General features: G+C 46.1%; 1 protein-coding gene across 1 annotated transcript in view; it reads right to left on the bottom strand.

The window, feature by feature from the left end:
• Positions 1 to 17,299, bottom strand: part of RBL1 (RB transcriptional corepressor like 1) — a 389,513-nt gene that overhangs the window by 204,626 nt on the left and 167,588 nt on the right. Inside the window, 2 exon segments of the mRNA XM_030211607.1 lie at positions 9,097 to 9,183; positions 9,185 to 9,201. Coding sequence (XP_030067467.1) covers positions 9,097 to 9,183; positions 9,185 to 9,201 — 104 coding nt within the window.

Below are 17,299 nucleotides of genomic sequence, written 5' to 3'. Positions count from 1 at the left end.
TAAGCTATATAACCTTAAAAGGAAAATAATGTCTTGCAAATCTCTTCACATCATTACACATTTTCCACATTCTGCTGTCTTAAAAAAAAAAAAAAACAGTACAAAATGTATTACAGAGTAAGAACGTTTCACTGATCCACACAACTGACTACATTTTTAACATGAAAAAAAAAAAACAATGGCAGAAATATTAATAAAGAAGAAACCAAAAACGCTTGATTGCATAACTCTTCTAAATACGTAGTAGAAACCCCTTTTTCAACAATAGCAGTTGCAATTTGTTTAGAATAAGTGTTCACTAACTTTGCATAACAGGATGGTGCTCTTTTTGCCCATTCTTCTTAGCACAATAGCTCAAGCTCTTTCAACCTGGCTGAGGACCACCTATGGACTGCAGTCTTCAAGGCTAGTCATATATTTTCTATTGGATTAAGGTATGGGCCTTAACTAAGCTACTCCATTGTTACTTCTGCTTTGTACTTAGGATCACTGTCGTACGAACAGAATCTCCTCCAGCACCTGCCGTTACTTTGCAACATCCATCTCCTTATAATATTGGGCAAACCACTTCAACCTTTATTGCCTCAGGTACAAACTTTCACCCGTTATTCAACCACAGCAGTCGGTGTTTAATTTAAACACCAGCTGCTGTGTTTTTTATTTATTGCATTTGTATACCACATTTTCCCACCTCTTTGCAGGCTCAATGTGGCTTACAATACATCATGGATAGTGGAAATATATAAGAAAATAGACATGTAGTATAACATAAGGATTTTTGGTACATGATAATGATAAAGCATGATAATAGTACAGCAAGCAAGTATTATAAGACAATTCTGGATAAATGAGGAGGAGTTCACCTTTGTTAATCATTTTGGTATGCCTTGTTAAAGAGATAGGTCTTCAGTAGTCTGCGGAAGTTAGCTAGTTCATAAATCGTTTTTAAGTTGCGCGGCAGTGTGTTCCAGAATTGTGAACTCAAGTAGAAGAGGGTTGATGCATGCATTAGTTTGTATTTTAGACCTTTACAGTTCGGGAAGTGAAGATTGAGGAATGTGCGGGATGATTTTATAGCATTCCTGGGTGGTAAGTCTATCAGGTCTGACATGTAGGCTGGGGCATCTCCGTGAATGATTTTATGAACTAAGGTACATATTTTGAAGGTGATGTGTTCCTTAAGAGGGAGCCAGTGTAGCTTTTCTCGTAGGGGTTTCGCACTTTCATATATTGTTTTACCGAATATGAGTCTGGCTGCAGTGTTCTGGGCTGTCTAAAGTTTCTTAATTATTTGCTCTTTGCAGCCAGCATAGAGTGCATTGCAGTAGTCTAAATGACTGAGTACCATTGATTGTACCAGGTTGTGGAAGACGGTCCTTGGGAAGAAAGGTCTTACTCTTTTTAGTTTCCACACTGAGTGCAACATCTTTTTGGTTGTGTTTTTCAAGTGACTCTCAAGTGTTAGGTGTCGGTCAATGGTAACTAAAAGAATTTTTAGGGTGTCCGATATTGGAAGACTCAGTTTTGGTGTGTTAATGGTGGTGAATTTGTTCGTTTTAAATGCCTGGATATTCACTGCCAGTATTTGGATACCAACCAGCACTGAATATCTAGGCATAACCTGGCCACTGGCTATTTTTTTTTTTTTTTTTGTTACATTTGTACCCCGCGCTTTCCCACTCATGGCAGGCTCAATGCGGCTTACATGAGGCAATGGAGGGTTAAGTGACTTGCCCAGAGTCACAACATAGTAACATAGTAGATGACGGCAGAAAAAGACCTGCACGGTCCATCCAGTCTGCCCAACAAGATAACTCATATTTGCTGCTTTTTGTGTATACCCTACTTTGATTTGTACCTGTGCTCTTCAGGGCACAGACCGTATAAGTCTGCCCAGCACTATCCCCGCCTCCCAACCACCTGCCCCTCCTCCCAACCACCGGCTCTGGCACAGACCGTATAAGTCTGCCCAGCACTATCCCCGCCTCCCAACCACCAGTCCCGCTGCCCACCACCAGCTCTGACACAGACCGTACAAGTCTGTCCAGCACTATCCCAGCTTCCCAATCACCAGCTCCGCCTCCCGATCTTGACTAAGCTCCTGAGGATCCATTCCTTTGGCACAGGATTCCTTTATGCTTATCCCATGCATGTTTGAATTCCGTTACCATTTTCATTTCCACCACCTCCGGCGGGAGGGCATTCCAAGCATCCACTACTCTCTCCATGAAAAAATACTTCCTGACATTTTTCTTGAGTCTGCCCCCCTTCAAACTCATTTCATGTCCTCTCGTTCTACCACCTTCCCATCTCCGGAAAAGGTTCGTTTGCGGATTAATACCTTTCAAATATTTGAACGTCTGTATCATATCACCCTGTTTCTCCTTTCCTCCAGAGTATACATGTTTAGTTCAGCAAGTCTCTCCTCATACGTCTTGTAACGCAAATCCCATACTATTCTCGTAGCTTTTCTTTGCACCGCTTCAATTCTTTTTACATCCTTAACAAGATACGGCCTCCAAAATTGAACACAATACTCCAGGTGGGGCCTCACCAACGACTTATACAGGGGCATCAACACCCCCTTTCTTCTGCTGGTCACACCTCTCTCTATACAGCCTAACAACCTTCTAGCTACTGCCACCGCCTTGTCACACTGTTTCGTCGCCTTAAAATCCTCAGATACTATCACCCCAAGATCCCTCTCTCCGTCCGTACCTATCAGACTCTCCCCGCCTAACACATACGTCTCCCGTGGATTTCTATTCCCTAAGTGCATCACTTTGCATTTCTTCGCATTGAATTTTAATTGCCAAACCTTAGACCATTCTTCTAGCTTCCTCAGATCCTTTTTCATGTTTTCCACTCCCTCCGTGGTGTCCACTCTGTTACAGATCTTAGTATCATCCGCAAATAGGCAAACTTTACCTTCTAACTCTTCGGCAATGTCACTCACAAATATATTGAACAGAATCGGCCCCAGCACCGATCCCTGAGGCACTCCACAACTCACCTTTCCTTCCTCCTAGCGAATTCCATTCACCACCGCCCTCTGGCGTCTGTCCGTCAACCAGTTCCTAATCCAGTTCACCACTTCAGGTCCTATCTTCAGCCCCTCCAGTTTATTTAAGAGCCTCCTGTGGGGAACCGTGTCAAAAGCTTTGCTGAAATCTAAGTAGATTACGTCCATAGCTCGTCCCTGATTCAATTCTCCTGTCACCCAATCAAAGAACTCAATGAGATTCGTTTGGCACGATTTCCCTTTGGTAAAACCATGTTGTCTCGGATCTTGCAACTTATTGGCTTTCAGAAAATTCACTATCCTTTCCTTCAGCATCGCTTCCATTACTTTTCCAATAACCGAAGTGAGGCTTACCGGCCTGTAGTTTCCAGCTTCTTCGCTATCACCACTTTTGTGAAGAGGGACCACCTCCGCCGTTCTCCAATCCCTCGGAACCTTTCTCGTCTGCAAGGATATATTAAACAAATCTTTAAGAGGACCCGCCAAAACCTCTCTGAGCTCCCTCAATATCCTGGGGTGGATCCCGTCCGGTCCCATGGCTTTGTCCACCTTTAGCTTTTCAAGTTGTTGATACACACTTTCTTCCGTGAACGGTGCTCTATCCACTTCATTCTCAATTGTATTATTTCCAGTCCATCGCGGTCCTTCTCCAGGATTTTCCTCTGTGAAAACAGAACAAAAGTATCTATTTAGCAAATTTGCTTTTTCTTCATCATTTTCCACATAGCGGTTCGCAGTATCTTTTAGTCTCACAATTCCCTTTTTAGTCATTCTCCTTTCACTAATATACCTGAAGAAATTTTTGTCACCCCTCCTTACACTTCTAGCCATTTGTTCTTCCGCTTGCGCTTTTGCCAGTCGTATCTCTCTCTTGGCTTCTTTCATTTTCATCCGGTAATCCTCCATGTGTTCCTTTTCTTGAGTTTTTCTGTATTTCTGGAACGCCAACTCTTTAGCCTTTATTTTCTCAACCACTTGCTTGGAGAACCATAGCGGTTTCCTTTTTCTCTTGCTTTTATTTACTTTCCTTACATAAAGGTTCGTGGCCCTATTTATAGCTTCTTTCAGCCTGGACCACTGTCCTTCCACTTCTCGTATTTCCTCCCAGCCCATCATCTCCTTCCTCAGGTATTCCCCCATTTTACTAAAGTCAGCACGCTTGAAATCCAGGACTTTAAGTTTTGAGTGGCCGCTCTCCACTTTAGCTGTCATATCAAACCAAACCGTTTGATGGTCACTGCTGCCCAGGTGGGCACCCACTCGGATATTTGACACGCTATCCCCATTTGTGAGCACCAGATCCAGTGTCGCTCCCTCCCTCGTGGGTTCCATCACCATTTGTCTGAGCAAAACACTTTGGAAAGCATCCACGATCCCTCTACTTCTTTCCGATTCCGCAGAGGGAACCTTCCAATCTACATCCGGCAGATTGAAATCTCCCAGCAACAGCACCACTCTCTTGCTTCCCAACTTTTGAATATCTGCGATCAGGTCTTTATCTAATTCCTCCAATTGTGTCGGAGGTCTGTAGACAACACCCACGTGGACAGAGGTTCTATCATCTCTTTTTAAGGTGATCCATATCGCTTCTTCCTTTCCCCAGGTCCCTGTCATTTCAGTCGCAGTGATATCATTCCTCACATACAGAGCTACTCCGCCACCTTTACTACCCTCTCTATCCTTCCTAAATAGATTATAGCCTGGTATGTTTGCATCCCATTCATGGGAACCATTTAGCCACGTCTCTGTGATTGCAACAACATCCAAGTCTGCCTCCAACATCAGGGCCTGAAGGTCATGAACTTTATTGCTTAGACTGCGAACATTTGTGGTCATCGCTTTCCATCTACATTTCCTGGTATGCGTTTCAACAATAGTGATTTGGGGGTTTCTTTTCTCTTTGGGTACCTTCATATCTTTTTGTTCCACTTTTATTATTTTTTCTTTGGCTTCCGTTCTGTTTTCAAGAACATCACAGTGCTGTAATGGAGTAAAAGAATTTTGTAGTGGTAACACTTGTGAGGTCGGATGTTTTCTTGTCACATAACGAAGTCTGCCTGAGCCTACAGTGATCCATCTATTTTTAGGTGGTTTTATCCTTTGTGGTAGTGTTGATAATTTGGTATGATTCTGTGCAGTATGATATTGTGCGGTCCTAGATGCTGCTTTAAGTGCATCTAGTTCCTGTTTTACTTTACTGGAGCTGCCTGTGCCTGAAGTGGGAATCGAACTCAGTCTGGTGCCCAGATATCCTATTAGTTACCCAGTTAGAAGACTGACTATTACTGTTAACTGAGTAACCCTGGACCAGCCCAGCACTACCCAGATAATGCTGAAGTTGTCAGGAAAGATTTTCAGAGGCAATATCTCAATGCTGCTGAAAATCCAGGTATGGCCACAGAGAGTGGAACTTATCTGAGTCCTTAGACAGCAAGTCCTCAGTACTGTGACAGGGAATCCCCTGTCACGGAATGAGGAGGAAAAGGAGATGGGAGAAAAGTACTGCCCCCTAGGGTGCCTGGTTGGTGTCCTGGCATGTGAGGGGGACCAGTGCACTACAAATGCTGGTTCCTCCCACGACCACATGGCTTGGATTTGGTTGTTTCTGAGATGGGCGTCCTCAGTTTCCATTATTGCTGAAAATCGGGGACGACCATCATGTTGAGATTTGGGCGTCCCTGACTGTATTATCAAAACGAAAGATGGCCGCCCATCTTGTTTCGATAATACGGGTTTCCACGCCTCTTCATGGGGATGTCCTGCGAGGACGTCCTCAGGAAAACTTGGGCGCCCCGTTCAATTATGCCACTCCATATCCACCGGCTCACCTTTATCCACATGTTTGTTCACCCCTTCAAAGAAATATAGTGGATTGGTGAGGAAAGATTTCCCTTCACTAAATCCATGTTGGCTTTGTCTCATTAATCCATGCTTTTGACTATGCTCTGTAATTTTATTCTTTGGCAATACTTATGTACTTATGTGTTTTGTTTCCTGCAGAATTCATGCTCCAGTTCTAAAATGGCAGTTATCACGTAAAGGCCCCCACTGCCTCTGCTGCTCAGCCATCAGTGGCAGAATCTAGTTGGTGTGTCAACATCGTCTAGGGCCATTTGTGCACTTCAGGGTATCCCTCTCTCACCCTAGAAAAAATGAGTAGACAGCACTAATCTGCAACTGGATCTGATGAGTCCCATCATCCAATCCTTCAGCACTATACCTTTATGGCCCTTCCCCAGCTAGGAAACATCTGCTTTAGCAGGCTCTCCTGCTGAAGCTCACTTCCAAAATATTTCCTCATTGTTGGAGTGGAGGAGTGGCCTAGTGGTTAGGGTGCTGGACTTTGGTCCTGGGGAACTGAGTTCGATTCCCACTTCAGGCACAGGCAGCTCTTGTGACTCTGGGCAAGTCACTTAACCCTCCATTGCCCCATGTAAGCCGCATTGAGCCTGCCATGAGTGGGAAAGCGCGGGGTACAAATGCTTTACTAACACTGCCAAGCAGAATAAATGCAAGGAAAGAGAGACGGTAAGAATGGTTTCGACCAGAAAGAACCTGGTATCCAAGTAGTTAGACATTTGAATACTGCTACTTACTCGTTTTTTTTCTTTCTACTATGGTTCAGCATAGGAGGAATAATTCTATAGCGATGGTATCCTCAGTTTGCACATCAGTATTGCTGAACCAATAACAGCAACTGATGTTAAGGAGTTGTGACCAAAGGGTAAGGATTCCCAGAACAAATTTGACATCCACCAGGAAATTAAACATTAACATTGGTAACATTTATTTCTCCAGTATATATAATCAGAGATTAAATTGTTAAACCTTTCAAATTTTCAACAGAAACCGTTATTTCTATTTTTCTAATTACAGGGTTCAAGACCAAGAGACCTCAACACAACTTTCAGATAAGTGCATACAGTTGAATAACTATTTTTTTTTTTATCCTTTTTCATTTGTTTGGCTAACTTAGCTTTCATCAAGAACTTGACTCTTTGTTGTCACTTCTTATTTTTCAGAATATACAGAACCTTTAGCACAGGATCTCAAACAGGTAAGTATGTTTTTTCGTCTCCCTCTCTCTTCCCTCTTTACAGGCACAAATACCTCATCATTTAATCCAATTCTTTATATCAGGATACGTTGGCCAGCTTTGACAATCTTCGGTACCCTAGCTTAACAAACTCCAGATTCTAAGCCCTAACTAGGTCAGTACAAATAACATTTTAAAAAGACACAGTTTCTTTTTCCTATCTAGCTTTCCCCAAAAATCAATGAAGTAATTAGATACCCTGCCTAGACTAGACAAACCAATCCCATATATCCATATTGTAATAATACTCTGTTCATCTCATTCCATTAATGACGATTATCATTGCGGCAAAATGTAAGCCACATTGAGCCTGGAAAATGTGGGATACAAATGCAGCAAATAAATGAATAAATATACTCCATGGTTAAGCTCTTGCCACCCTGCACCTGACATTTCCCAAAAGGCACAAACACACACACACCTTGTGGGCTTCAAAAATGTAAAATGCAATTCTCTACTTCTACAGACCAAGTTGTACTTAAAGCATGTTTTTCTCACACAGCATGCAGATATGCCAGTGACGTAGTTAGGTGGGGCCACGGGAGCCTGGGCTACTCCAAATTCATTCTGGGCACCTGGCTGTCTGACAAGGGTCCCCAACCCCCGCCAACTGAAGACTTCGTCCAGAGCTGATCTACGGCGCCGCCGCATTGCCTGCCCTGCTCTCTCTTCCTCTCATATCAGGCACGCTCCTTTTAGTGAGGCGGTGGGCGGCAAGGCAGTGGAGGAGGGGCGGCAGCCAAAATGTGCCCCCTTACCTTCGGCTTTGACCCCCTCCCACCTCGAGGTCTGACTATGCCCCTGAGATACTAATCTTTCTTTCACAGCGCTGCCCACCCAACTGCTCAATTCAGTAGTTTAGAACTCTCCTGGGACCTGAGAGTTCTGACAGTACGGACTTGGCTCACGCTGTACTGTATCAAAAACCTCTCTTTCATGCATTAAATCAATTTTAACTTAAAACAAAATTTCTCAACAACTATTTCACCAATTCCCTTTACCTTGCCAGGGACATTTCTTGCAACAAACTTCCCATCTGAAGTTGCATCCATCCACCTTCCGCTGATTAGCTCTGCCTTCGAGACGGCAGCTATCAGCACCCAACGCTGCTGCCTCATGTGCCTTCAATGCGCGCATGTGCACCCAGCCAACCTGGGTCACACCACAACTTCACCCAAACATATTCAGGGAGGTTCTACAGAGCTCTCACCAACATCTTCGGCCACCCCACAGCCAACCCCCAAACCCCCCCAATACTGCCGCGGCTCCTCCAAAACGGGCCAGTTCCAATGCAGGCCTGAACCTCAATAATTCCGTACGTTCGCTGTCAAACCACACATGCACAGAATCAGCCCTCACAGGCAACTCTCCACCTGACTGGTCATCCAGCCGCTTAATATGCAGATGTACCTTTCCCCACCTCTTCATATCCACACACACACCTTTTTCATAACATAGCGGCACCCATGGCAGCCTTCCAGCCAGCCTAATGCCCCATCTTGCTCAACTCCTGCCTCCGGACACAGGCAGCCACACCACTGCGTTTCCACCGCCCAACCCTGGACCACCCCAGACCCAAGCTGGACCTCCAGGTACTTAGAGAAATAGAGGCACACGATTCAGTCACACCAGCCAAGAAAAGTAGATTGTGCAAGCTACAAGTGTTTAAATAAAATAACTATTAGTGATGTCACTGAAAAACTAGCTCTCTGTTGCCATCTGCCAGCAGGGAAGTTTAGTTTATTAAAACTTGATATACCACCCAGCCCTAACAGATCACAGTGGTTTACAACAGAATATAAATATGATTGAAAACAAATGGAAAAGAACTCCAATATAAAAGAAGAAAAGAAATTAACTGATTGCATAAACACGCACATCTGGACTGTTCTGATACAATAAACAAGTGAGATTTGAATCCCAGTTTTCAGAATACTGCTCTTTCATTTATGCTTTTCCGATTACTGTTTATACTTACGGTCATATCTTTTCCATGAAGTCTTCGTGTCTCTTGTACCATTATTGTCTCCAAAATTTTATAATACAGAATCTCAGCTAGTTTTAAACCTGTTAACAGCAAAATCTGTAGAAACGAGAAACAGTGTCATCACATAACCTGATTGCTAATTATCATTTCCTTAAAAATTTGTTGATTTTGATAATATCATGCCCACACGACTGTAATGAGGATAATTTATAAGGCACATATTATAAGCGCAAATTAAGGGTGCTTTTAAAGGGTATTTTATAAAGGAAAAGTAGCTTAAACTGGCCAAAAATGTTCCTTGATTTAAGGCACAATCAATTACACTAGCCCTAGGGTTGGAATAATGCCCACCTCTAGATGTTAGCACGAACATGAATAAACAATGTTACTCATCTGTAGAAGATGTTCTCCAAGGAAAGCAGGACAACATTCTCACAAGTAGATATGATGTCTTTAGTAGCCTCTACTGCACACGCCGAACACCTTCCCGGTTGCTGTCATCACACAGTGCCAGGGCAGTCTAATGTAATATCCTACAGAATTCAACTCCTAAGGAAGATAGATTATGTGAGAATGTGTGTCCTGCTGCCCTCAGAGAACATCTGCTACAGCTGAATAACTAAAATTCTTTGAGGACAAACAGGACAGCAAATTTCACATGTGGGAATCCCAATGCTAACAGGCTGTCCTAAAAGAAAAAAACAGGGGAAAGAAGCCTGTAAGGCCCAAGAACAGTAGGTAATTTTTTTTTAAGGGGGAAGGGGGGAACAGCCTGGACGATTTGAATTCTAGACACCAAGTAAATGCTGAAGGACTGTCCAAACTGTTAAGCACACCAGAATTCTGCTTGAGACAACAGTAAGGGAAATGGGACTTGATATACCGCCTTTCTGAGGTTTAGCGAAGATACATACCTGTAGCAGGTATTCTCCGAGGACAGCAGGCTGATGTTCTCACGATTGGGTGACGTCCACGGCAGCCCCCAGGAACAAAACGTTTGGTAGAGCCGTTAGCGCGCAGGCACGCTAACACCGTGCATGTGCGGGCCATCTTCCTGCCCGTCGCGTGAGAGTCCTGCTTCAGTATAAATAAAAGCAATAACAAAGAAAAAGGACAACTCCAAAGGGGAGGCGGGCGGGTTTGTGAGAACAGTCAGTCGCCTGCTGTCCTTGGAGAAATACCTGCTACAGGTATGTATCTTTGCTTTCTCCAAGGACAAGCAGGCTGCTTCTTCTCACGATTGGGGGTATCCCTAGCACCCAGGCTCACTCAAAACAACAAAGAAGGTCAATTGAGCCTCGCAACGGCGAGGACATAACAAGGATTGACTTACGAAGTAGAACATCTAACTGAGAGTGCAGCCTGGAACAGAAAAAAAATGAGCCTAGTGGGGTGGAATTGGATTCTAAACCCCGAACAGATTCCGCAGAACCGACTGACCAAACCGACTGTCGCATCGGCTATCCTGCTGGAGGCAGTAGTGAGATGTGAATGTGTGGACTGATGACCACGTTGCAGCCTTGCAAATCTCTTCAATAGTGGCTGACTTCAAGTGGGCCATTGACGCTGCCATGGCTCTAACACTATGAGTCGTGACATGACCCTCAAGAGTCAGCCTAGCTTCGGCATAAGTGAAGGAAATGCAATCTGCTAGCCAATTAGAAATGATGCGTTTCCCAACAGCAACTCCCCTTCTGTTGGGATCGAAAGAAACAAACATTTGGGCGAACTGTCTGAAGGGGCTTGTCCGTTCCACATAAAAGGCCAATGATCTCTTAAAGTCCAATATATGCAACGGATGTTCAGCAGGGCGAGTATGAGGACACGGAAAAAATGTTGGCAAGACAATTGACTGGTTCAGACGGAACTCCGACACCACCTTCGGAAGGAACTTAGGGTGAGTGCTGTCATGCTCAGCCGCCAGATCCGCACCACTCTTTCTCAGTCTCTTCCTTTCTTTACCAAGCACGCCCTTCACTCCCGAGTCGACAGTCTGCAATCAGGGTCTCCGGACAACAGGCAAATCACCAGAAGTGCTTTATTATCTCCTGAGTACATTTACTCTGCTTTAAGGCTTCACAGGCCTTTCCCTCTCCTCAGTGTAGCTCCACTTTTAAACACAGTTCATTGAAGCCCTGCTTGCAATACAGTTCGGCTTGGGCCTGCTTTCCACACAGTTCACTTTGGCCCTGCTTTCAATATGGTTTTCTCCAGCACTGCTTCTAATCCAGTACTTAGTAGCACTGCTCTTTCCCACAGCTAATGAGCACTGCTCACAATTCAGTTCAGTTAGCAATGTTTTCCTCCTCAATTCAGTTTTAGCACTGCTTTCAAACACAGTTTAGTTTAGCATTGCCTTCAAACACAGTTCATCTTAGAAATGAAATTAAACAGTCAATCAATGGCAATATGGTCTAAGTCACTTTCTCACTCTTAGACCTAATGAACCCACCTCCCTCCATTTGTCAGCCCACAAACCACCCTGACATCCACCCACCGGGTCAATTCACCAAGGCTCATTCACTCTCCAGTTCAGTTCATACACTCACTTTAAGAGCCCTCCACCAGCACTTCCATTTTCCTCCTCATTCCTCCCCGTCCTTTCCTCCTCCTCCAGTTCCATTCTCTCCTCCCCTCCTCCCGGTCTAGGGGCTCCTCCCCTTCCCCCATCTGATTCCATCTCCCAATCCACACCCCAGCTCCTCCCTCCCTTGCATAGATTCTTCTCCCTTCACCTGATCTGTCTGCTGGTGCTGCACTGCCTTCTGGGGCTTGTAGTTTCTGAGCTCCTGGCTTCTCTGACGTTGCCCTGCCTTCTGGGCTTTGTAGTTCCTTGGTTCTGAATCTTTCTGGTGCTGCACTGCCTTCTGGGGCTTGTAGTTTCTTTGCTCTTCACAGTGCGGAGGACTACTCTGTTGTGATGAAACTTGAGATAAGAAAGCATGTACTACCAAGGCTTGACGCTCACTGACCCTACGAGCTGAGTCAAGTATTTCAGATGGCAGGAATTCAGAGGCTCAAAAGGAGGTTTCATCAGCTGGGTGAGGACTACATTGAAATCCCATGACACGGTGGAGGTTTCACAGGGGGCTTTGACAAAAGCAAACCTCTCATGAAGTGAACAACTAAAGGTTGTCCAGAGATAGGCTTACTCTTTACACGATAATGAAAACACTAACTCGCACTAAGGTGACTCTTACGGAGTTGGTCTGAGACCAGACTCTGAAGGTGTAGAAGGTATTCAAGCAGGGTCTGTGTAGGACAAGAGCGAGGATCTAGGGCCTTGCTGGTCACACCAGATGGCAAACCTCCTCCATTTAAAAGAGTAACACCTCTTCGTGGAATCTTTTCTGGAAGCAAGTAAGACTCGGGAGAGAGACCCATGGAGGCGAAGTCTACGCTCTCAACATCCAGAGACTGGAGGCTGGGATGCAGAAGTGCCCCCTCGTTCTGAATAATGAGGGTTGGAAAACACTCCAATCTCCACGGTTCATCGGAGGAGAACTCCAAAAGAAGAGGGAACCAAATCTGTACGTGGCCCAAAACAGAAGGCTAAGCCACAATCATGGTTCCGCAGGTCTTGCCTGAGTTTCCCAGTAAGTCTTCACCGTCCAGAGGTATGGGATGATATGCATACAGAAGGGCCTTCTCCCAATGAAGGAGAAAAGAATCTGATGCTAGTCTGCTGTGGGCCTGAAGCCTGGAACAGAACTGAGGGACTTTGTGATTGATCTGAGTGGTGAAAAGATCCACCAAGGGGGTGCCCCACGCTTGGAAGATCTTGCGCACTATGCCCGAGTTGAGCGACCACTCGTGAGGTTGCATCCTGCTCAATCTGTCGGCCAGACTGTTCTTTACGACTGCCAGATATGTGGCTTGGAGAAACTTGCCGTGACGGCGAGCCCAAAGATATAGTGGAATTGGAAAAGGTGCAGCGAAGGGCGACTAAAATGATAGCGGGGATGGGACGACTTCCCTATGAAGAAAGACTAAGGAGGCTAGGGCTTTTCAGCTTGGAGAAGAGACGGCTGAGGGGAGACATGATAGAGGTATATAAAATAATGAGTGGAGTGGAACAGGTGGATGTGAAGCGTCTGTTCACGCTTTCCAAAAATACTAGGACTAGGGGGCATGCGATGAAACTACAGTGTAGTAAATTTAAAACAAATCAGAGAAAAGTTTTCTTCACCCAACGCGTAATTAAACTCTGGAATTCGTTGCCGGTGAACGTGGTGAAGACGGTTAGCTTAGCAGAGTTTAAAAAGGGGTTAGACGGTTTCCTAAAGGACAAGTCCATATACCGCTACTAAATGGACTTGGGAAAAATCCACAATTCCAGGAATAACATATATAGAATGTTTGTACGTTTGGGAAGCTTGCCAGGTGCCCTTGGCCTGGATTGGCTGTTTCATGGACAGGATGCTGGGCTCGATGGACCCTTGGTCTTTTCCCAGTGTGGCATTACTTATGTACTTATAAGCAACATCTGAACAGCTTCCTGACACGGGGGCGCGATCCGGGTGCCCCCTGCTTGTTGATGTAGTACATGGCAACCTGATTGTCTGTCTGAATTTGAATAATTTGATTGGACAGCCGATCTCTGAAAGCCTTTAGAGAATTCCAGACGCGCTCGCAACTCAGGAGATTGATCTGAAGATCTGATTCCTGGAGGGACCAAGCTCCTTGATGTGAAGCCCATCTACATGCGATCCACACCCCAGAAGGGATGTATCCATTATCAGCACTTTTTGAGGCTGAGGAATTTGAAAGGGACGTTCCAAGGTCAAATTGGATCGAATTGTCCACCATTGAAGGAATTGTGAAATTCGGTTGGACAGCTGGATCGCATCCTCTAGATTCCCTGCTGCTTGATACCACTGGAAGCTAGGGTCCATTGAGCAGGTCTAATGTGAAGACGGGCCATGGGTGTCAAATGAACTGTGGAGGCCATATGGCCCAGAAGTCTCAACATCTGCCGAGCTGTTTATCCGCTGAGACGCTCTGGCCACGGAAACTAGCGACAGAAAGATTGTCTGTTCTCATCTCAGGGAGATAGGTGCGAGCCGTCCTGTGAATCCGCAGAGCTCCAATAAATTCCTGTCTTTGAACAAGAGAAGATGGGACTTGGGGTAATTTATTACAAACCCGAGTAGCTCCAGGAGTTGAATAGTCATCTGCATGGACTGTAGAGCTGCTGCCTCCGAGGTGTTCTTCACCAGCCAATCATCGACATAAGGGAACACATGCATTCCCAGTCTGCATAGCGACGCTGCAACTACTGCCAGGCATTTTGTAAACACCCTGGGCACAGACGCGAGACCAAAGGGCAGCACACAATACTGGAAGTGCTGTCCTCCCAGGCGGAATCGAAGATACTTCCTGTGAGCTGGAAGTATCGGATGTCTGTATAAGCATCCTTTAAGTCCAGAGAGCATAGCTAATCGTTTTGCTGAATCATGGGGAGAAGGGGGCCCAGGGAAACCATCCTGAACTTTTCTCGGACCAGGTATTTGTTCAGGGCCCTTAGGTCTAGGATGGGACACATCCCCCCTGTTTTCTTTTGCACAAGGAAGTACCTGGAATAGAATCCCAGCCCTTCATGCCCTGGTGGAACGGGCTCGACCGCATTGGCAATGAGAAGGGCGGAGAGTTCCTCTGTAAGTACCTGCCCTGTGCTGGAAGCTGAAGGACTGAGCTCCCGGTGGGCAATTTGGAGCTTTGGAGATCAAATTGATGGAGTATCCTAACCGGACTATTTGGAGAACACACTGATCGGAAGTTACAAGAGGCCACCTTTGGTGAAAAAATTTTAACCTCCCTCGACTGGTAGATTGTCCGTCACAGACACTTTGATAGCGGATATACTCAGCTTGAGCCAATCAAAAGCCCGTCCCTTGCTTTGCTGGGAGAGAAAGCTTTCTTTCTGGTGAAGGAGTAGGATCAGAGGGAAGAACCACAAGACTCCTCGGAAGAAAAGTATCTGGGATATTCTCCTCATCCCACGAGGCATCCTCCTCAGTATTGGACAAGAGTTCCTGAACTGAAGTCCGAAACCAGGACTGTCTCGATGCCGAGGAACCATGTCCCCGAGGCGATGCCGAGAAGTCGACTCCCATGCCGCCGGCGATGAAGCTCTCCATCGATGTCGAGGGAAGTCGACCTGGGTGGCAGCTGACGCCGATGTCACAAGCAGCACCGGCGTCGGGGACCTCATCACAGGGCCGAAGCCAGCTGCCGCTTCCATCAACGGTGCCGAAGGCGCAAGCACCCCCCAGCACCGGAACAAGGCTGACGCAGCAACCCTTCTAGCAAACCTGGAAGAATGGCTCGGATGCGCTCGTTCAGAGTTGCTGTCGAGCAAGGCTGCGGGGTCCGGGCAGGAGGACTGAGCCAGAATCTGCCCTAGGGACGAGGAGGCGGTACCGGGCTGTCCGAAGACCGATGCACCGACACCACCTGAATGGAGGGTGAGCGCTCCTCCCGGCGTCGGCTCTTCACGATGCCCCGGAGCTCCCGGTACCGTGTCTAGAAGGAGACCTTTGCTCGAAGCATGTCGATACTCCTTGGTACAACAAGGACGTGGATTCCACAGGCCCCTCAGGGTCGGGTCCGAGAGTGGTCGGTCCCGGTGGGCCTATCCAGCAGGAGTCTTTGAGATAGGTGGAGACCCACTCGATGGCTCACTGCTCCCAGCATGTGGTGTCCGGACAGCCATTACCTGTGCTCCTGATGTCGATGCCATCTCCGGTGCTGATATCTACGCCGCCGACCGCGGGTCCAATGTCGACGCTGAAGAACCGGGCGAAGCTCCAAAAAGACGATCCCGAAGAGCTTGTCTCGACACCTGTGTCTGCTTTTTCAAGCTAAGACACAACTTACATGTGCCTGGGCGATGGTCGGGCCCAAGGCACTGAAGACACCACGTGTGGGGAGTCAGTACCCGAGATAGCCCGGTTGCACCAAGTACACTTCTTGAAGCCGCTGGGCATCCTCGATGACCTGGACAGAAAAACAGCGGTGGCAAAATAAAAATTCTCAATTGTGCCAAAAACAAAGGCACAAAAAAGAGAAAAACGCGTACGCACGGCCTAAGAGGGCCGCTTCGGAAGCGAAAGAAAACTTAGGACCTAAAACTAAGAAATAAGGGGGCTTTTTTTTCTATATTTAAGAGAAACAACTTAAATGAAAAGAAAACGAGGGAAAAGGACACAAAAACTGAAAAATAAGCGAAGGCTCTTTCAGGGCTCACGGAGAGAGACTGCAAGCAGTCACTCTACCGCAGAGAAAAAAAGAACTGAAGCGGGACTCTCACGTGATGGGCGGGAAGATGGCCGCGCCCGCGCGCTCGAAGGCTCTAGCAAACTTTTTGTTGCTAGGAAGATTTCCATTCCTGGGGCTGCCGTGGACATCACCCAATCGTGAGAACAAGCACAATGCTTGTCCTCGGAGAATTGCAACTACATTCAAAGTGGTTTACATATATTCAGGTACTTATTTTGTACCAGGGGCAATGAAGGGTTATGTGACTTGCCCAGAGTCACAAGGAGCTGCAGTGGGAATCGAACTCAGTTCCCCAGGATCAAAGTCCACTGCACTAACCACTAGGCTACTCCTCGATGTGAATGTGCGGACAGATTTGAGGTCAAAACCGAAACAAGTTTGGTTGTGTGAATGTGAATCAATGAGGGCCACTTGGGATTGTCAGAGCTTGCTGCATCCCTCTGCTAAACCCACACTAAGACAGAATACAGTAATTTAAATAATGAAAGACTATTTTACTCCCAAGCAGAATAGCCTCCACAAACATGGACCATGGCTAATGAAAGCTAAAAACTATGGTGTTTTTACAGTGGCTGACTCAGCGCCACACTCGAAGTGACAGCTGATATGATAACTCCACAGAGAGGCTAATTCCTGCTAAAATTGTTTTGTATCAAAAGCATTTATTTGGGACACTCTATTTACAATATAAACTACTGTGCAAGATCATAACTGCAGCAAAAAAAAAAAAAAAAAATACGAACAGTAGGCCCATAGTTCATTGCAGTATTAACTGGGCACCACTCCTGCCCCAAATACACCCCTAGACCATCAGGAATTATAAGATAGGCCCTGGGGGGCCTACAGGTGGAAGGGGGAAGAGGCACTTGGCAGGGGGAGGGGCAACTCCTGCTTTGGGAGGGGGGTAGAGAAG

Source organism: Microcaecilia unicolor, chromosome 8, assembly GCF_901765095.1.
Source record: "Microcaecilia unicolor chromosome 8, aMicUni1.1, whole genome shotgun sequence".
Taxonomy (NCBI): Eukaryota; Metazoa; Chordata; class Amphibia; order Gymnophiona; family Siphonopidae; genus Microcaecilia; species Microcaecilia unicolor.
The sequence above is the reverse complement of the archived record's forward strand: the minus strand, read 5'-3'. Positions and strand labels throughout refer to the sequence as shown.